The 22,352-nt window shown below is 41.8% G+C and overlaps 1 protein-coding gene across 1 annotated transcript; it reads left to right on the plus strand.

Annotated features, from left to right (window-relative positions):
• The first annotated feature begins 3,633 nt into the window (after positions 1 to 3,633).
• ankrd50l (ankyrin repeat domain 50-like) lies at positions 3,634 to 20,024 on the plus strand. Its single transcript, XM_061053122.1, has 4 exons — positions 3,634 to 3,927; positions 4,004 to 4,833; positions 14,220 to 14,437; positions 15,384 to 20,024. Exons 2-4 carry the CDS (start codon positions 4,406 to 4,408, stop codon positions 18,932 to 18,934), a joined length of 4,197 nt encoding a protein of 1,398 aa, XP_060909105.1. The 5' UTR covers positions 3,634 to 3,927; positions 4,004 to 4,405; the 3' UTR covers positions 18,935 to 20,024.
• The last annotated feature ends 2,328 nt before the right edge of the window (positions 20,025 to 22,352 follow it).

Raw genomic sequence — 22,352 nt, forward strand, 5'->3', positions numbered from 1 at the left:
AAATTTAAACTTAAAAATGTGAAACCAAACAATCTAGTTCAAATGTGTAAAAAAAAAAAAAAGAACTAGTCTATTTCAAGGCAAAATTAAGACATATTTAATAGTGTGTTAAAAAGTCATAAAATTAACTTAGTCAGGAAAAAAATTCGAATAAAGAAGTATTTATATGTAGCCTAAAACACGATAAGGATAACACTTTATTGATCCCCAGAGGGGAAATTCGGGCGTTACAGCAGCACAGACAAGAAAGCAAAAAAAAATACACATTAAACAGAATAGATAAGATAAATACAAATAAAAACAGGGGCTATATACAGTACAAAATGAATGATGAAGTTAACTGGGGGGGATTGAGAATTGAGGCAGTATTTTCAGAGAATGACAAGATAAAGTGACAAGTGATTAAAGTGACTTGATATGATAAATAGCAGCAAGTGATGTAAACTAGGCTTCATGTTACATGCAAATACTTAGTTTGTGTATATTCTTATATCAACTCTTTTTTACTGACATAAATGTGTCACAGTAAATCTAGAAAAACATCTTAAATCCAGTCTAACATGTCTGTGTGAAAATCAAGCCTCCAGAGGATGTCCTTGTAACACAGTTTTTTCCCCCACCTCTCTTACATCCTTTTTGAGAGTGTGCAAGGAAGGAACCAGAGAGAGAGCGGACCCACTGAGAGACAGTCTTTAAAATGTGGAGGGCATCTTCACCAAATACAATAACTTTATCTTTGACGTGATGGTATGGAGGATCGTGTGTGATTAAATCCGGTGAAGTGCGGTTGTTTTTTTCGGAAGGAAGAGTGAAGGAGGGAGTCGGAGATGGAGAGCGTTTCTGTCAGGTAAGAACATCACTGCTCGATTTTAAACTCAGTCGCGGTATCTCAAGGGGGGAAACTATATAGCGTTTCAGTCTTAGGCGGTCTTTTTGGGAAACAAAGTGTCTTAAAGTCTTTGTGCAGAGCTTTGTTTTTTTGATTACAATGGCGTCGACCACGGCGACTGATTAACGAGGTCAGAATCGGGCTATTACACACCTTTCCTGCGAGAAAATATCATTAGTTGCAGTCCAAGCTGACAGGTAGAGAGAAACAGCCTGTAGGGGATTACCTGTAGGTACAGACTGAGCTAAATGTGTGTGTGTGTGTGTGTGTGTGTGTGTGTGTGTGAAGGGACTGATTCGGCATAGTGTTAGGCTTACAGTAGGTTTATGCCACATGTACAGCCTCATGAATGTTACTTGAGGTTATCACCTAAATTAATTATCACAAATCTGCCCAATTACTTGTTTTTTTTATCGTTTTTTTTTTTTTTTAAACAATTGTAACCTAACCTAACCTTTTGTAAATGTCCCCATTGTGGGATAAATACAGGATTATCTTATCTTATCTTAAATAAAAAAGTTGTCATCTAAAGCAGGAATCCACAAAATGTCACATTACACATCTTTGATGGATGAAAAATGAAATGTTTCTTAGGTGGTGTTTTGTGCTGTAGCCTCACTGCTGATCACCAGGTAACATCAGTAGAGTCTTCAAGGTCACCACATATGGCTGATTATTTATTTTTTGTAACAAAACAAATAGATTTTGAGGTCATTTTTGTTGGCTTTTTTTTTTTAATGTCAATAGTAGCAAAACGGTAGAGTAGGTCCATATGTGTGTTTTCTCCCATGGTCATAACATTACGCTATAGGCTAATTGCTTTCTGATTCTTGCATCGGACTGGCACAACATGTTTTATCAAAAGGGTTTCCAAAATTTTCAACTAAATGCCATGAGGCCTGGAAGGAGGGCTGAACTGGTCGGCTGGGACTAGTTCACAAGCACTTAGCAGAGACTCTAGGAATTCTGTGGTCCTGGTAGACTGGCATAGTGTAGCTAATAGTCAATTGGTTTTTATTAATCTAGCATAGCCCATTAGAACAGCATATAATGTGTAGATTAATAAAGCTTGAGAAGCGATTTGCCTAGCTAAGCATGTAGTAGCTGCTGCTTTTAGCATAGTATTAGGTGTTCAGCCATGACCTTGCATTTCATTTGCTCATTTTACTCTTGGTAGAAAGGCATTTTTCTTTAGAAAAGCTAAACTGCTAGTTTAAGAAAAATACATCTTCTGATGTTAGATTGTCAGGCAACTCATTGGTAAGTGTGGATTTCAGTGTTTGCTGATTATTCATTTATTTTAAGAATGTCGAGAACTCTTGTTTCCGTGCTCGCTGGGAGACTTCTAAAGTTGCTGAGATTCAATTTAGAAACATATTTTATTGACTGCTTCCGCCCCAGTCAATAGCAGCTTCTGTTCAGAGTCCTTCTCCACTACAGATCACATATTTGAAGAGTGCTTTTTTTTTTAGTCCAACTGATTTCAGACTTAAGTGTGACTTAAATTAGCCTCTAAAAAGTCATATTCTACTTTTAATTTACTTTATCCAGACATGTTTGTGCTTTAAGAACTGGGACTACAGAAGACAGTTCAAATGGTCACTTCTTCAAATGAAGGGGTCTAGCACAGGGTAGAATTAAACCACTGAGCTTGGCTCTTCTTTCGGCTGTATAAAATTTAATTGGCTTGACTTGACTTGGCTTCTGCATAAACAGTTTGTTTGGGAAGCCCTATAAAGACGCTGCTCCTGGCTTCAGTTGCTGCAGCAGCGTCCCTACAGGCTGCATGCCAGGTTTAGTAGGGCATTGTAAATACCACAAGTAATGACAAGAATGTTGACAACTTCACTACTGCGTGTCAATAATCCTCATCTCTGTCTTCAGTTGCCTGCTAAAAGAGCAAATGTCTACAGCTCATTTTCTGGCACTCGTTAGCTGAGTGTGCAGAACATGTGTCACCCCCCCCCCCCCCCCCCCCCCCCCCCCCCCCCCTCCTTTAGGCGGGGTGATCTTTTTTCTTGGTGTGATGAAGCCATATTAAGCTAAATCCTAAAATGTACCACTTGGCTGTTCCTAGATTTCACGATTAACATGAGCTCCCTGAATCATACCGTCACCAGTCTATCGTGTTGTAACTGGTGAGCATAGCAATGAGGCTTTTTGCAGTGATAATCTGAGAGATGTAGCCGGTGTTGAATGAGTCACTGATTTGAAATGCAGCGCAATGGTGCTCTCTCACCACTGTGCTCACTTTGTCACAGGAGCCTTTGACATTCCTCCTCTGGATTCCTTAAAGGTTTTTCATGAGAGTTCAGAAAATCTTGTCACATCTATTCATTTTTGTTCTTGGTGTTAATGCTGCTGTTTCATTCTGCAGACTTTTATCACCTCCCCATATTCCATATATCATTTTCTAATTCTATCTAAATTAAATAAAGATGATGCGGAACATGATAGATTATTAATGGCCATTTTCAAAGGGAAACTCCCGAGTAGAAAGATACGGCCAGCAGAAGCACCTGAGCTGTGTAGACATCACAGGTGTGCAAACACAAAGCTGTCCAGGGGGGTTCACCAAAAGGTAAAGGTAGTCGGTGTGAGTCCCAGTCCTGAAACTGCTTCAGGTGTAGCACTGCCCTGTGACTGAACCTTGACCCCAGGTAATCCCTCCCCCCCTGTCAGCTGTAGAAAGCGCTCCCGGCCATCGGTCCTCCCCTCTCTTGGGCTTCTCTCTCGCTTGCTCTCCTGTGCATGTCCCGACATGCAGACAAACACGGAGAAGGGGGAGGAGACAAAAAAAAACAAAACAAGAAAAACCTGAGAGCATGCGAGACTGAGAGAGAGCCAGAGGGGGAGAGAGAGAGAGAGAGAGAAGGAAGTGTGAGGCTGGAAAGAGCGTGAGAAAGGAATGGGGAATTTTTATGACAGAGCTCCAGTTTGGGATCCATGCTTTTAAAATCTGAAGAGAAACAGAAACTGAGAGGAGAGAAGACTCTAGCTGTAATTGAGAGACAGAGGACGACTGAGTCAGGGTAAAGGTGAGATATTGTGACATTAAATCTGTGAGAAGCATGCTGTCAGTTCCTCTCTTGACTCTTTCGTTCCCCTCTGCAGATTTCTGACTGAGCAGCTCCTCGATCTGAAGGAGAAGAATGACAGGCGGTGGTAACCATGGATCCTCTTGTTTGCTTTGCTGCTACAAACCAGAGAAACTAAAAGATGAAGACAAGCCCAAATTAGGAAATGAAGAAGGGATCTATTAGCTTATTAACCTTTTTTTGACTCCTCTTCCTGCAAAAAAAAAAAAAAAACAAGACTTGCAGGGGAAGGGAAGCCACTGATAATGATCGCCTGATGCAACACTTTCAGAAACTGACAACGCGAGGAAACCACAGCTGTCACGAGCAGAGGTTGTCACCAGCTGCGGCTAAAATTAAAAGTCGGGGGTAGAAAAAAAAATTACAGGAGGAGCATGGGACATGAAGTTCAGAGCAGTGAGTTGACATCCAGGAACAAATGAGCAGCGGTGGATTTGGCAGCGGCTGCAGCTTGCTCCAGGGCCGGCGTTTCTACTGCCGGGAATGGGCCCTGGACAAGCTGTGGCGCTGCCTGGAAAACCGCTCTGTGCCGGGACAACCGCCAGGGCTGTTGGTGACAGGGGGTCCAGGTGCAGGGAAGACTGCCCTGTGCACCGAGGTGGTGTGGCCCACCTCGAAAGCAGGAGTGGAAGTCGGACTGGCACCGCGCTGCCTGGCCTCCCACTTCTGCCAGAGGGAGGACCAGAGGAGCATGGTGCTGTGGAGGTTTGTCTTGGGCCTGGTGGAGCAGCTGAGGGCCTCGTCTGTCCTCCCTCCTGGGTATAAAGAGATCCTGAACAGCCCATCTGTATCCTCTACTCTGGAGCCACTCACCTGTCAGAAGGACCCAGACAACACCTTCAAGAGGTTGGTGTAACATTTTATTAAAGTTTACTTTAAAAATTCTTAAAGCTAGCGTCTATCTGCTTTTTGTTTTGACATTCTGGCGTTCATACTTGATCTGCTGTGGGCTGATGTTGAGATTCTAAGGTTGCCAAAGTCGAGGTGAAAGGAAAGTAATGTAACAAGCATGAAACCCATCCAGCAGCTCTGCAAGTGTCTGCATGTTCAACAGTGGGGCTCGTTCCCAGCTCAACACAGTCAGATGGTGATACTGTTAATAAAAGCAAGAACAGATAAACTCAGGTCCACTCAGCATGTGTCAGCGAGTGTTTGACACAACCAGCAGGAAGTATAAATAGGTGAATCCTGTGAAACAAGTTCCTCTTCACGGTTTTGGAAGTATTCAGTTTAAACACGAGAGTCCTGCTGACTGTTTACATTTTAGACAAAATCATCCATTGTTCATTGTTAAGCTGACAAATTACCATGAAAGCTCAAGGAGGCATTACTGACCCATGTTATGTTTTGAAAAATAAATTCACGCCCATTGCTTTTTATTGGTGCGTTTTTCAGCTCTAGGTTTAACAAAAAAAAAAAAAGAAATTATAAAACAATCAAGAAACATACCCGAGACCGGAGTGCTCAGAGGCAGAGACAAGACCGAGACATTCGGGGGTCGAGACCGATTCAAGACCAGGATCAAGGCAGGGCGAGACCGAGGAAAGACCACAAATATCAATGAAAAATCATCATCTTGTGTGCAGCAGTCATATCACTCACTTAAACGTAACACTGAGAAGGTTGCGGACGTAACCGTGGGGTAAAAATGTAATTATGAATGAATTGAAGTTAATTGTTCTTTTAGAAAGGGCAGTTTTCCTTAGAATCAAAGTAATGACGTGGAGAAAAAATCAATCGTTATTTCTATAGCGCCAATTCATAACAAGTGTTATCTCGAGACGCTTTACCAAAGAGCATACGGGATAATAAGCAGGCAGGGTCTCTCCTTTGTACAATGTCTGAAATGTCTGCAACACTGTAGTTAAACATCAAAAGCTCCCAAGTTTGCCTCAAAAAGAAATGATGGAGTGTCAGACAGCCAGCCGCTGTCACTTATGTGCTGAGAAAAAGATCCATAAAAGCTTTTTGCCCGCACATATTTTTCTCTAAATAGAGGCCATTCTCTGCAGGTGTTTGTACTGTCAACTCACAAAGAGAGTCTCGAAGCTTGTAAAATGTAAGACCGTGTCTGAAGCGAAGAGAGGCCACAACAGTCACAGGAAAACGCCGACATCAGCTATTCTTCCTCGTCTTATATTTATTTCTCCTCTCGTAATGCCGCCCATTCACGGCGCACACAATGGGCCTCCAGTGCGAATGAATGCTACAGTGTTATTTACGACACAACATCCTTTCAGACCAGGGGGAGAAAAAAAAAGAACAAAGAGGTGAAAAATGCCTCCAGTACCCCAGTGACCATTTCTGCACCAGTCAGCGAGGTCGTACTCCTCTCCACAATCGTATTCACTCTCTCCTGGTGTGTTTACTCTACGATGAGCCAGAGCTCTTTTACACTCCTCTTGTGTTTGCTCTCCTCTGGTGTGAAGTACTGAGCTGGATTCCACATTCCCCTCTGGCTGGCTCTCATCCAGCAGCTGTTTGTGTTTGGAGTTCTTGTGAGAGAAAGTGGCTGCGGGCGGACTCCGCCATGTGAGAACAGCCTTAACCAAACTGATGAAACACAGGCTTCAACTGGCAGTGAAAGGGAACACATGAGACGTATGCCCTACACAGGCTGGTAGCTGTCTGTAGTCAGCACATCATTAACTGTTCTTGAACTTTTCATGTGGAGTGGCTCCCACTGCCTGAAACCTCCCAAAGGTTAGATGTAGGGTTCAGAAAGTTGGGTACTGCCGATGGATTTCAATCAAAGAAGCAGAAACAACTTGATGCGTCATTGTTTAACTTGTAGGCTGGGTTCACTGATCAAGTTCAGCTCACTTGTCCTTACCACAAGGAAAATTATCCGTTGTTGCCTGTGTGTTCTGGTCCATTTCATGTTCAAACTAGCTTATTTCAACATGCCAAAAGCACCAAGCCAATCATATGCCAATGCATGTCATATCTCATGGCTCATCTGAAAACAGACACAAAGAATTACAAAGACATCCGGATCAACCTCTTTTGATACTAGTACAGTTTAAAAAATATACTTATTATTTGTGGGAAAAAACACTGATTGCTGCCAATCCTAGCCTTGACTATCCTTACACTCTTGGCTAGTATACCATAAACTGCCTGAAACCAGTTTAATTTATGTGGGAAAATTGGTTATGCATCCGTTTCAATGCATTGACTGGCAAATTCGCAGATACACTATTTTAGAGGGTACCAGAGGCTGATACTTTCACTCCATTGGGTCATTTCTAAGTCCAATGCTCTCAAACATTATGAATATTCTGGAGTAATATTTTTGCCATATGCCTTTATAAGATAGATTAGAATGGATAGGAAAGGTGGATGACATGCATCAAATGGTTGCAGGACTCTGCCTCTGTATATGGTGGGCCTGCATTTCCTCTAAAACATCATTACTGATTGGTTGGTGTTAAGTTTGGGCAATGTTGTTGGGCATGGGATGGTGGTGATGTCAGCAGTGCAAATACATTTTAGCTGATTCTTAGCGGAATATTTGTACAAGAAGCAATGCAACAGGCGCATGACAGGCTTAAAACTTTGAAAACCAAGTCTAGAAACGACCGTAAACTGACTGTGTGGAAGCAGAGGAGGATAGTGTGAGACAAAGCAGCCTCCATGAAGTCTGTTGGCTGTATGTTGCTGTCTACTCCAGTGATGACTGTCAGTGAAGTCAGCAAAACCTCGTTTAGACCACACATTTAATGGCATGGTCGATGACTGTTAGCCACCAGCAATGGTCACAGGCATTTGTCAAGTGTCCAAACCCTAGTTAGGGCTTCCTCCGTAACATAGAGGAAGTCTTCCTGTTGCATGTAGAATGGTAAAAATCCATTCTGCCACTGCAGAAATATCAACATGTTAAGTCAAGAAAAGGGTTTTGCTCACAGATTTGTGGGCGTAGATGCCAATGAGTTAAACATGAGTAAGCTTTAAGCTGTAGGTGGGTGGGTGGGTGATTTTAGCATACTGACCCAGGGACACATACATTGATCACTTGGCATTGGTAAAACATTGCTGAGGACATGGAAACCTTTGAAAGGTCTCCGTGATAGGTCATATAAAGAGGACATTGATCTGGCAGGCATTGGACTTCAGGCTGACCGCTCCATGTTTTATTCAAAGTGATTCAGTTATGTTTGATTCTGATATTGAAGTATCTTGCTGCTGCCTTTTAATATCAGGTGCATAGAGCTCATGCATAAGTTGCTGTCTTTTTTTGGACTGGGCATTTTGGAAAAGGGTTTCCTTGTCAAGTTGTCTGCCTGACTTTGAACACAGTTTTCTAACTGAACTTTGCTTCTTAGGGATAAACAGTAATGAAGCATGTCATTAAAAATTAACTGAGCATGTTTTTTTTACTAAAATGCATGCAGCAAGAGGAGACATAAAAAGAAGAATATTTTAATAAAGATGCATGGAAAGGCAAAAATAACTAAAGTGAAAAAACACCAAACTCCTGAATTACTGTAAAGAACCACACAAGCATACACTACAGACATGAATACAGGTGAACAGACAGAAAAGTATGGTGCACTATCTGTTAAAAGCCTTCAGGTAGCTTTTACCAGAGGGAGGGGTCTGAATCTAGTTCTAGGTTCAGTTAGAAGTCCATCACCTGAAGGTCAGATTGGATTTCACTTCAGTCTCTGAGCAGGTCTGAAAGTCAGTCAAGTAATTCCAGCATGAAGTTTGTCTCTGAGGGAACATCCTAATTATCAGAGGTTTGAATGTGACATTCTCCCCTCTACAAGTCCATTTAGAGCTCAGGTTCAGAGGTCCCCTTCAGATCTGTGTCCAGCACTGTGTAGGCTGAACAAAGCGGAAAACCTGAATCACTAATACAAAGTTCATTACACTTCCTCCTCCTCCGCAGAACTGAAAGTGTGCCAGTGAGGGAGTGTCACTTTAATCAGATGACTAAAGCACACAGAGGTCTGATAAGCTTATTGTAACTGAGATGAAACAGTCACCCGCGGCAGGGTTTAGATCTGCCTTTAATTACAGGATGTGCTCGGTGATAAAAGTCAGCTGGGAGATAATGTTTTATGAAGCTGATTCACACTCATTAAGGATTGGTCTGTAAATGTTCACCTTGTGAAAAAGAAACTAAAATTGATGTGGACATCTCTGACCAAAGAACATTTTAAAAGCCCTTTCAAACATGCACTCCTGAAATTTCTGGAAAATTGTGGAACATTTCAGGACAGGACATTTCTAGAAACTTGCAGTTAGACAACATTTATTAATTGTGTTCTGACTAAAACTGGACTATTATAATGCATGTAAACATGTTAGTCCGACTGAAATTTCTCAAAGCCGGACTAACACTCAAAGATAATTGTGGTTGGGGATTGATTTACTCTTGCATGTATACGCCTCAATCAGACCTAAACATGCCTAGGCTTTCTATGCATGCTCCAAGTTCCCATGTCGGCCTTTGTCCCAGGAGTCAAACAGCCTAAATATGTGTGTTGTGTGCCTTCAGATTTCACCATATAAGCTAGAGAGATAGGGTGCATTGCGTTTGTACCAAAAGCAAAGCACTGAGTATGTACAAAATGCACAGAGATGTAGAGTTATCCATGTTTCTACGGTTCGACGGGCAACCAATTTGCTGTTTGCCAACTCCTTAAAAGGTCAACTGGAAGGGGGTCCAATAGTTACTAGCTGACATATCGCCACCTACTGTAGTGGAGTGGGAAATTCTTCCAACAAAAGCCGGAATAGTGGGAGTGAAATTGTCACACCACTCACCACAAAACTTCTGGCCAATTTTCAGGACTTCTGTGCTTTCCTGTATTGTCATATATTTACACAACTTTTAGTAATCAAAACAAATCTAAGAGAATTAATAATATAAAGCCATAAAAAAACTAAAATCCCAAAGGTTTGTTATGTTTTATAATTATGAATTGATCAGCAATCTCTGGCTGTCCGCTTGATATTTGGGAAGCCTCCCGATCACAACATATTTAAACATTGTATTGATTAAATGGTAAAAAATTATTTGGTTAAGTAATGCACCCACTAATTGATGCCACAGCCGTTTTTTTATCGTCATATGCCTGAAAGGCTGCCTCCACTAACATCATTAGAGTTAAAGTTGTTTTTTAATTAATGACATGAAACCTTGATGGTAATAGAGGGAAACACGCCATGATGCCCCTCCCCTGTTCAGACTGCTGTCTATAAATGAATCATGAGGTGAGATGTGTTCCTGACTTACCACCTCTATTTCCTTCAACTCATTTGCATATTTTAACCAATCAATGCTGCAGCTACTGCTAACTAGTGAGAGTTGTAAGAAATCATATATTATTTGTTAATTGAAGTTGTTTTTCATGATGTTAATATTCACGGCAGAAGCTCAAACAAGGCAGATCTGTTGGACGCGTCACAGATGACTTATTTCTGTACTGTAAAAAATATTCACTGACAAAATGCGTATGGGAATCCAGATTGTGATATCACATACAAGCTAACACGTTCAGTTGTTTTGACTTGCCAAGCTTCTGTATCAGCCAGTCTGAAATGAAATGTTCCTTGGCGGCTCTGTTTACAGGTTGGATGACCTCTCCTCAGTGTTTGATCAACACTTGTGTAGCTGCTTCCTTCCTGGCAGCAACTGATTTTGCTTTTAAAGGATTGGAAATGTTGCTTGTTTTGCTATTCTTTGGCATCAGGAACATTATTCAGAGTAGCTGATAGACTGTTGGTGATTTGAGAATGAAAAGCTGTATTTCCTCTTCATTCTGTATTTGTTTTTGTTTTTTACAGAGAGTTAAGGTTTTAAGGTTTTCTTAGAATATGAGTTCAAAGGACACCTGCTTGGTGACTAAAGGTGACTGGTGCTTCTGATCACTCTTAAACATATACATTACATGTAATAACAGCACACACACAAACACACACCCTGTGTTTATTGGAGGGTAATTGAGTTGGGTTCAGCGACTGTGTGACCCATTCATTGCACTCTGCTGTCACAGGTTAACCACTGTTTGTCACCTTCAGAACAAGACTCTACAATCCCTACTTCAGTAGACTTCAAAAATCAAAACAGACCTCAGTGTTTCTCCTAGGTTTACAGCTTTTTTTGGGGGGGGGGGGGGGGGGGGGGGCACACGCCGACACAAACACAAACACTTGAAGGAATCTTGGTGATCATGCGTTACTTTTAATGACAGCTGTCCTGTTCTATCAGAAAGGTATACTTAAATGACTTCTTCCCCTGATTTCCGACTCTATCCACTATCCTATCTCTACAATAAAGGCACAAAAAGCCCAAAAATAAATCTACTTGATTACAATACAATACACCTGGTATCTGAAATGTTAACATTGAAGAATAACTACATAAACTATAAAGACGTTTTTTGGTTTAGGTTGGAGTTTTTTTTAAATAATTAAAACAAAAAGAAGATATCAGGCATTATCAGGGAACGATTAACAGGTATTAACCAAACATTTGCCAGCATGCCTACATGGTCATGGTTAGAATGCAAACACTGTAGTGGGGAATATCGAAACAATATTTACCATGTGGAAAGCATGCTAGCCTGCTTACATGTTGAGTAGCACAAAAAAACAAATTACAACCAAGCAGCAATCTCCGATGTTGAAAAATTAAGTGGAACATTTTTTTTTTTTTAGTGTCCACTTGAGGCTGGCACGAAATGCCATCGAATCCAAAATTCCCATGTTAATATGCCATGTTATATGTTTACAGCCTAGTTTAAAAAAACGTTTTTTTGCGTCCATAGCTCCTCTCGTCTAAATTGGTCAAAACTGTACAGGAAGTGAATTTTCTTTTACAACTCGTCTTTCTGATTTGATTTGATTTGCATAATCAGGGCATGGCCAATTTGACTGACGGGCGTGCTCATTATGGCTGTTTGAAAGGAGGCATAAGGCCCGTCTCCACTCCACATCTTGGTCTGTAACAAGACTGACTGAAAGTTGGGTGGAGTCAGTATTTCCAATATGGCAACCCCAAACATTCAGGTTCAAAACACGTTTTCAGAAACCAATGAGTGATATCAGCAAGACTACATCCATGTTTTATACAGTCTGTGATCACAAGTTAAGCTGATGAGGGTAGTTCTTGAATTTTTTCGGTGGAAAACCAATTTTTGGCCCAATGGTTAAGGTTGAATAGAAAAGACACGAGGAGTCATCCTCTGGGGAACATGAATGACTTTGGGGCACTTATAAGAAATCAATCTTATAAGTTTTGAGATGTTTAATTGTTGAGCCCACTGCTAGACCACCGCTGTACTGTAGCACTGCTGCAAGCACGGCCAAAATACACTGGTAACCATAAAACCTTTGTTTGTGAAATGTTCCAGCAACCCTCTAAAATGAAATACATTTGAATACCAGTACTTGTAATTACTTTAACACTTAACTAATACTTAAATATCGAATACTTAAAATTGATTATATGAAATTTAAAGTTGTCATCAGTTGTGAAACATATTATCACCTAGGTTAAACACATCTGCCGCTGCTTAGCTCTGTTAACACAGGGAGAACATGGCTGTCTATAATAACTATAACTACACAGCTTCTGTATAACTATTACATGTGTTTGAAAACAGAGGTATTTCTTTTGACATATTTTTACTGCAGCAAAAATCTTTACTCCATTTGAGTGCAGAATGTTTTCCCCTTGGATAAACTTGCCTCAGGTCTTAGGTCAAGATTCAGGAATAAGAGCCTGCAGCTACAGCTGGAGTCTGAAACCATTTCACTCTGTGCGGCTAAGATGAGTTCAGGTCAATATTCAGTCGTTATGCTTTTCTTTTTTATGCATGGCGTACGCACTTTTCTCTTCTAGTTGTATTGTTTTTAATGATTCATATTTTGTGAACCTTTTTAGGTTAAATTTGCATTGAGGAATTAAGCTGAGGTTTAATGTGATACTATATGTATCCTTGATGTTTTGGTCAGAGAGGGTAAAGGGTTTTACAGAATCAAAGCTCAGGCATGTTACCGTGAGGGGTTGTAAGGCTCAGGAAGGACTTCAAAGGAGGGATGTGCAAGTATGCTTGGGTAAGTAAGGATTGTGTGTGTGTGTGTGTGTGTGTGTGTGTGTGTGTGTTTATCTTCTGTGTACACACACCTACCTATGCGTGCGTGTGTGTGAGCGTGCCCCAGGGTGGAGCAGGAAATGTCAGAAGTTCCATTAAAGTGAGTCACCTTCAGATCACAGCAGGGAGGCTGCTGACTGTGCTCTGTGAAGGACAGCTGAAGCACTGTTGTACCAAACACACTAAAGGGTACAAGATTTGCCATTTGTGTACAATAATTCATAACCATGTCTTTATTACAAAGGGTAAAGATTTGAGGTAAGCATTGTCTTAATATGACAGTTTCCTGAGTATAAAGTGTCAGATTTCAGAAATACTGAGCCATGTTGGTTTGACTGCAGAGAGATCCAAAGTCATGGAAACACGCTCATACTAGCCTTAGCTAAACTAGCCCCTGTAACTCATTCTGCATTTCTTTCACAAGAATATTCCTCGGGGTAACCTTTCATAATTAAGGGATATTACCTTCTACTGCCGGAGGAAGCTGCAACCTAAATATTGTCAAAAACACAAATATTGAAGTTTTTCAAAAGAATACTTATCAACCCAAAGACGACATGAAAAGTTACAAATATCAATGTTGTTTTTGGATGTGTTTTCTTAAATCTGGAACAGGAGTCTGGGACATGGATGTTCTCGTGTGGTCTCTCTTTAAGCCTGATTAACTGTTTTGAAAACGTTTTACAATGAGAAATTTAAATCTCAGTCTGGTTGGAATTCCTTTAGAGTAGATATATAAAGTTGTTTATTGCCTTACATTTTTGAAGTGTGTTTTTTTTTTTTTTTTACAAAATGAGCAGTATGGTAGAACTGTTTACAGAGTTAATGTTGTGGAAAACACAAAACATTTCCATGTTGTAAGTGTAATTGCCTCAAGTCATGGGAAAATAGCTTTCTGCATAGTGATGGAGTGATTACTTTCAGAGTCACTGACTTGATTTGAAACGGTTGACTTGCTTTGTTCTGTATCTGTTGTGGAAATGCACTGCGGGCAATTTAAAATAAAAAAAAAGCTCACACAGTTTGTGTTACTTCAAGCTTTCTCATCTGCCCTCAACTGCATTTTATAGATGTCTGGAATTTGATCTTTATCTTTTCATGTCTGCCTTTTTTCACCCTTAGAGCAGTGTTGGGACCCCTGCTGGATCTTTCTCCTCCTGCCCAGACTCTAATGATGGTAGTGGACTCCATTGATGTAGCATTTGAGGCAGGCATTGGAGGTGGGAAGCGTGGCTCCATTGCAGAGCTCCTGGCTGCAAATCAACACCTGCTGCCTGGCTGGCTCCTGCTGGTCTGCTCTGTCCGTCGTCACAACAAGGCTGTGTGCAAGATGTTTTCAGGTGAGAAAAGATAGCTCATTTTAATGTTATACTGTAGATTAGTATGAGAATGTGTTGTACCAGACAGGAATAAGATGTGTGAGGTTGATATTGGGCTGTCATGATCAGGGAATAAATTCACTGACCAGTATTTGTGTCAGCTCATTTAAAACATTTGTTTTCTTATGTTATTGAGATAAGTATTGACCGACATACATTCAACACCCAAGTTCAGGATTTCACAGCTGTCTGTTTTCCATTATTCCCCTAATAATGCTGTCTGCATTTTGGGATGATATTATTCATTCTTAACCTTTGTTAACAGTATTATTGCAGGCTATGTCCCCATCCGTTTTATTAAACAGGCACCCAATGACTGAGTTACTGCAAGTTCAGAGAAACCTATCTGGTCTGACTTGTGTAATGAGTGAATGTAAATGAAATATATAAAATAATGGTCTTCATGAAATAGACATACAAGTTATTCTACAGTTTTAGCAAAAAGGATCCTTGACTGTTGTATTGTTAAAAGCTGGTGCGAGGTTGAGTGCTCTGGTTATACGCCCCAGCTTTACTTTAGCAATGAATTATAAATGAAGGAGAGATGTGTTGTGTAATGGAAACTAATGACCAAATTATACAGCACTGAATTTATTTCCTCTTCCAAGATCACAATTGCAGTTCTTTAACCAAGGTCTTCTCCACCATTAGCACTTTTACAGAATGATATATTCCAAGGGTAAAAAAGTACTCTATAAATTCTAGAAATCTTTTAAGATAACACATCAATTCATCCCAGGGATTAAGGTGTTCATAAGGCCATCTGTTTTTCTTATTTTAAGGTTGTTAGAGTACGTATCATATGGTGAGAATCACTGGAAGAGACAGAGAGAGATTAACCCAAAAACACAAAATTGTAAAAACCGTATTGGGGTTAAAAAATGTGCTACTTTTTTCTGTGTTGCAGGTTTTCGTAAACTCTGTCTGGATGATCTGAGGAAGCCACCACCAGTCCATGACGTGCAGCAGTACATCCTCTGCCGGCTTGATGAAGAAGCAGCACTTCGCCGCCAGCTCACCCCTGACACAGCTGACATGCTGAATCTACTTCACATTAAGAGCAGTGGCTGCATGCTCTTCCTTGAGCGTGTGCTTGACGGCGTTGCAGGTGCACTGGTGGGTCTCCGGGAGATCCGGGACATACCTGGGACTCTCAATGGCCTCTATCTTTGGTTGTGCCAGAGACTCTTCCCCCGGGGGCTATTCGTCTATGTCCGGCCTCTCCTCAATATCCTCCTGGCTGCCCCAAGGCCCCTCACACCCCAACAATTATTCACAGCGGCCTGGACACATGACAACTTGCTCAGCCTTCAGGATTTCCAGAACAAGCTCCGGACCCTCTCTCCTCTCCTGATCGATGGCCCTGGGGGCACCAAAATACTTTTTCATGCTAGTTTTGCTGAGTGGCTGACAGATGTTAAGTATTGCACACAGAAGTACCTGTGTAGCAAAACTGAAGGTCACAGTATGCTTGCCATGGCTCTTACTTTGCAGGGACCCTACCTTGACAATGAGGATACTTGCCAGCTTGCCACACATTTAGTTTGCTCAGGTCACCACAAAGAAAACCCCTCATTATTAGCACTCTGGATGATTTGGGCAGGTGTGCCAGTTCTTACTCCTAGCAGCAGTACTACACTCACCACATCCTCAACCCACCCTCCTGTTCTGGTCAGCCAAGAAGTCCTTCAGCTGTTAAAGAGGAGTGGGCTGGTCTCGGCAGCCTTTCTTGTAGATGCGGACCCAAACGTAGAAGAGCATCATATTGATGAAAAGGAAACTAAGTCACAACAGGACTTTGAAAAGGAGGTATCTGTAAAGAAGCTGTTAGACAGTTGGTTGTCTGTAAACCATGCTGGTACCACTGATGGACGAACCTTACTTGCCAGTGCAGCCCATGAAGGTTCTGCAAACATAACTGAACTTCTCATCGCACACGGATCTAATCCAATGGACAGTGATGTTCATGGTCAAACGCCACTGACTTTGGCTTCCAGGCAGGGTCACGTCAAAGTTTTGTCTGTGCTGCTTGAGTGGGCAAAGAGCCAGGAGCATGAAACTGCAATGCAGATGATGGAACATGTGGACAATGAAGGCTGGACAGCACTGCGTTCTGCTGCCTGGGGAGGACACAGCGAGGCTGTCCGACTTCTTCTAGATGCTGGAGCAGTGGTGGATGGATGCGATAACGAGGGCAGGACTGCTCTTAGAGCTGCTGCATGGGGTGGTCATGAAAAAATTGTTCTTACCCTGCTGGACTTTGGGGCAAAGGTTGACAGAGTTGACAGCAAAGGCCGTACACCTCTCATTGCTGCTGCCTACATGGGACATCATGAAGCTGTGGAGATTTTGCTGGACCACAATGCAGATGTTGATTTAGCTGATGGAGATGGACGAACTGCTCTGTCAGTCGCTGCCCTCTGTGTCCCTACAGCAGCAGGGGTTAAAGGTTATGGCGAGGTGGCAAATTTGTTGCTGGAGCGTGGAGCAGACCCTGGCCACAGAGACCATGATGGAATGACACCGTTGCTTCTTGCCGCTTATGAAGGCAATGACGACGTAGTTGAGCTTCTGTTAGAAGCTGGAGCTGATGTAGATGAGACAGCTGGACCTGATGGCAATGTCCCCGCTGCGGCTGCTGTTACTCCCCTGTTGGCAGCTGCAGCAATGGGGCACATGAAGACAGTATCGAGGCTGCTCTTCTGGGGAGCAGCTGTTGATGCCATTGATTGTGAAGGCAGGACAGCACTCTGCCTGGCAGCAGCAAGAGGCAGCGTTGAGGTTGTTCGCTCCTTGCTGGACCGAGGACTGGATGAGAACCACAAAGATGACCTTGGTTGGACTCCACTTCATGCTGCTGCCTGTGAAGGCCATCGGACTGTGTGTGCTGCTTTGACTGAACGAGGAAGCATGGCCCGGGTTGGAGAGATGGACATTGAAGGACGCACCCCTCTTATACTTGCTGCTCAGGAAGGTCACTGGAGCACTGTTAGGCTGTTGTTGGATAGACGTTCTCCCATTGACCACAGGGCGTATGATGGACATTCTGCCTTGAGTGCTGCCCTCTTGGAGGGCCATTCTGAAGTTGCAGACCTGCTTATGAGGCGAGGGGCTGATACTGATGTCCGGGACGCAGAGGGAAGGCCTCTGCTTTACCTCCTGATGTTAGAGGGTCGCCTTGAAATGGCTACACTCCTCATAGAGAAAGGTGGGGTGCCCCTGGAGTCCAAAGACCCTGAAGGTCGTACAGCACTCCATGTGGCTTCATGGCAGGGATCTGTGGAGATGGTAGACTTACTTTTAAAGCATGGAGCAAACCCTAATGCACAGGATACAGAGGGAAGGCCACCAATACACTCAGTGGCTTGGACAGGACATGTAGAAGTAGGGCGCCGTCTCCTGGAAGCCAATGGTGTCATTATAGACTTTTCTTGCCACCAGAAAGCAACAGCTTTGAGCATCGCTGCCCAGGAGGGACATGCTAACATTGTTGCAATGCTTCTGGAAAGAGGAGCAAACCCCGATCACATGGATAAATATGCCCGTAGTCCAATCAAAGTGGCTGGGAAACATGGTCACTTTAACATTGTCAGGCTTCTTGAGAGCTATGGAGCCAAGCATTATGTGAGCCTGTTTACCACAAGCACTTTTTCCCCTATAAAACCGAACAGGAACTTCTCCTCAGGCATCTCAAATAGTACAGGTGGTGAAGTCACCACCACTACCTCCTCTTCTTCAATATCTTCTCCCGGCTCCACTGCTGAACGATTCCACTCCATGCAGAGCTCACAAACCTCATCTACTTGCCACTCACTGGCCACAGTTCAGACAGTGCCAGCTGACAGTCTCAGCTTTATTCAACAGATCCAACAGCACTCACTTCCTCGCAGTCGTAGCCGTCCCTCAACCCTCCCCCCACCTGGGAGCTCAGGCATTGGCAGCCTCCATGGAAGCAGCCAGAGGCATCCTAAAGGCAGCTCTCCCACTGTTTGCACAGTCACTGCCATGGTGCACAACTACGAACTGCCTCAGAAAGGTTTGTCATCTGGACTTGAATATCACGAAAAAATGTACAAACAAAACTCAAACCTTATGAAAGGTGAAAGGACTACGTACACTGGTGGTAAATGGCAATCAGTCATGACCTCCCTGGGGATAATGCCAGGGCAAGACAACCCTGGAGTAGGTGCTAAAGGCCGAGAGAGTCCTCCTCTGGGCTACCCATATAGGCTTCAGAGCCCATTTCAAGGGAAAGCTTGGGATTCTGTACCCCAAAAGAACATTTTGTCACCTAATTGCTACAGTTCTACCCCAGTCTCACCCTGTAGTGCCTTGCCAGAAGATGTTATGGTCGCAATGACAACTGCTGATCCACAGCTTAATCTGAAACAGGCCATTAAACTGCAGTTTGAGGGTCCCACCAGTGCAGCCTTATACAAGAGAGAGACTCCCCTGTGACTGCCTGTTTTCACTTTGTATAAGTATTTGGGTTAGTGCTGATACAATTTGGTCTTACAATTCATACACAGTCACTAAGAGAGATCAATTTCAATATTTCAGCAATCTTCTAAATACTTTCTAGTTCCACTTTCAATGTAAGGACTTTTGTAGTATTTTAAATTAATATTGTAGGAAATTGACATTAATCACTCAGGATTGAAAATGGACAGATAAATCGTGGATGGAAATATTCCATTTACGCAGGCTTAGTTAAAGGTAATTTCTGGTATCAAAAAAAAGCAATCGTAGTCTCTGAAGGCATTAATTTATAGCATTCACAAATGTTTCATTTGAATAGGAGTATATGTAAAATAGGAAATGTTCGCAGTTCTAGGAGTTCTCACAAGGTTTCAGTGGCTTTCTGGATGCAGATGTGAGACAAAGTCATCTGTTTCTTAACCACAAGCATCAGAAACTTACAGAGGAAGTAGGAACTGAATGGCATCAAAGCATTCCTGCCTTTCCGTTTTGTTTGTTACTGTATGTAGCGCTCTGACAAATGTTTTTTTTTTTCATTTAAAGTATAAATAACTGTGAACTCAGATCGTATTTTCCCCTCTGTTGAGGTCTTTATTGGCTCTACATTGAAAACACTGCCTATGATAGAACACCAGTTTCTAGGTTTAGATATGTTGTTTTCTGCTGGTTTTGATCCCCAAACATCCTTTGTTTAGGAGCTCAAAGCTTGTGTCCTTGGCCTTTATTGAAGCCTTGTATTTACCATAAACTGAACTACATCCTCCAGAGGCCTGTTGCTGAAAACCAAAATCATTTTTGCAGAAATGCAAGCCTTCCAAAGCCTAACCCAGAGCAGTTTTTATGATACAAACTACAAAAGACAGCCAAGTTAACTGAATCAAGTTGGCTCCCTGCAGCATGCCTGTGAGCAAACAGGAAGGAAAGGAAAAGTTGGACCATGAAAAACTGAGGGTTGATGTAGGAGGGTTGTTGATGTGTATGTGATCAAAATGCATTTCTAGTTATTTTTCATTGAATTAATATTTAAATATGTTCATTCATTAAAATGGCAAACAATGCCATACAACTATCTGCCTCTGCTGTGTCTTCTTATTTGTGAAACTGTTTAAATGATTCATGTGCTGCTCTCTACCACAAAATGTCATGGATATCTTTTGATCTGAAGCATCACACAGCGATAAAAAGGCTGGCAGCAGGCTGATGGTGGCCACATGGGATTACAAAACAAGTGCTTACAGATATTTTTTAAAACTGAAGAAAGGACGACTCAGCAGCCAGATCCTACTAAAATGATTTAAATCTTTCTGATGTACCTTATCTGTTAAACATTTTCTATTCTTGTAGAAAGGGAATTAGACCCCTGAGGTGCATTTAACAGGTACCAGGGTGCTGTCTGTCATTGAGAGCTCTTCTGTCTATATTTATGCTGACAAACATCTATTGCCTGATAGGCTTTGTTATGTGATGTCTGCGTTGAAGTACATTGTTGAAGTTGAAGAGCCGTTTTTTCTCCCTATTGTGCTGTGAATGTGATTACATTCTCAATCCAGTTTTGCAGTTTAATTGTTGCTCTTTTGATGTGATGTGAGACGAGACAAGAAAAATCTGTCTTCTACAGTAAAATGGATAAACGCAATATAAACAACCTTCCACATGCTTGCAGAGAAACACAATAGCTAATCAAGTTTTTTTTTGTAATATTCATTGACATTGTAAGAAGATCTAAGAAGCCGTTGCTGGATGCAAACAAAATTCTCTATTTTTTTCTGATACGGAGTTTGAATTTTAGGATAGAAACCCCCGCAAACGACTTTTTTTTCCAAGAAGACAGAGGTCTCCATTAAAAATAACACTATACAGATATTGTCACTGACATCTTTCTGTTCGTGCTGTCGAATACGAGCGCTTCTGTTGTGATTCATTGAATTCTAAACGTGTCTGTGAAGATTGACAGGCGTCACTCTGGGTTTTTTAAAGCTCCATTTCTCTAAAAAAAATGTGTTTTTTTTTTTTTAAAGCTTAGTTTTCTATGAAGAAAATGACAGCTTGGTGCAGTGAAGGGAGGCAAACTAAGAGAAGAAGAATTTGAAATTATACACATTAGTAAAGACAGGCATCTGCATCTAGAAGAATGTACCTTTCTATGTTTAAATGCCATTGTCACCATCACAACCAAGTTACAGACCAAGAAATATCAGTGCTGTTTCCATGCTAATTGTATTCACAGCAGGAAAGTCACACTACTTATATTGTTGCTGACAGGTGTGTTGCTGCCTTGTTAAAGACCAGCTGTAAAGGTCTGCTGCTGCTGAAACCATGCTGCTGCTGCTCTGTATTCCCTCTGTTAGAAATGTCACCCTACTCACTCCTTTTAATGTAAGGTAAGTTAAAACAGCAGACATGTTTTGGAGAAGGGTTTGCATAACATCTGTGAAAAGAATCGCCTGCTCTGCTTGGTAGACAGGTTCCAAAGGTAAACATGAGGTGCACAAACACATGGACAGACCTCAGGAACGTTAATTAAATGACACTTGTTCTGGGAGAATAACGCTTTATATGAAGGATGTGATGGAATTTCTGTATCTCTTTAGACGTACAGACGTTATTTAGCTTATTCCCTGCTCCTGACAACAGTCAGAGCTGATAGGTTGAGCTGTGACTAGGCCAAGCAAGGACTTAGTGGTGGACTTAGTGCCTGCTCCCAATTGTCTTAGACATCACATTTAAGTTTAGGTAGGGTAACATGGCCCTGAGTTAAGTATTATCTTCAGGATATATGCAAAGCCTATGTGGTACGGTCTGACAGAACTGGCTTGGCAAGACACTGTATCACACGTGTGCTGTTAATTCATTTCTCCTTGTGAGTATTCTATGAGTCTCCTGAATCTTTTTTTGTGTGAAGTCAAGTTCTTACAAATTTCCTCAACAAAGGACACGGTAAGAATAAGAGACGAAAAGGCTCTTGTACTGTTTAAATGTGCTGTACTCTCTAACTTTCTGGCAATTATGTGTTGGTGTCTTATGCGTAGGAGCCAAGTCATTTCCATAATTCTTCCTCTACAGCCCAAGCATGAATAAATGAGAGGAGGCAACAGCCTGGGTGAATTCAGTGAGCAGGGGGGTTATGATGTTCTATTATACAATAAGACTGAAATTGAAACAAATAGCTCCTCCAGACAAAATTAACAAGAATTTTATTATCTCTGTGTTATTTCTTTGCTTGAAGGACTGGTTTGGTTACGAAATTTTAAACAAGCAATTTGGAAATCAACTGCAAAAAAAGCTTACAACTCATTTTCTGGCAGCTTGCGAGAGTGTTAAAATCCTTCTTGAGAATGATTTCCGGTGCTTCAATTATGCAAGTAGTCGTTTCATTAAAAGAGTGGGCAAGGACTAT

Source organism: Labrus mixtus, chromosome 13, assembly GCF_963584025.1.
Source record: "Labrus mixtus chromosome 13, fLabMix1.1, whole genome shotgun sequence".
In the NCBI taxonomy this organism is placed as follows: Eukaryota; Metazoa; Chordata; class Actinopteri; order Labriformes; family Labridae; genus Labrus; species Labrus mixtus.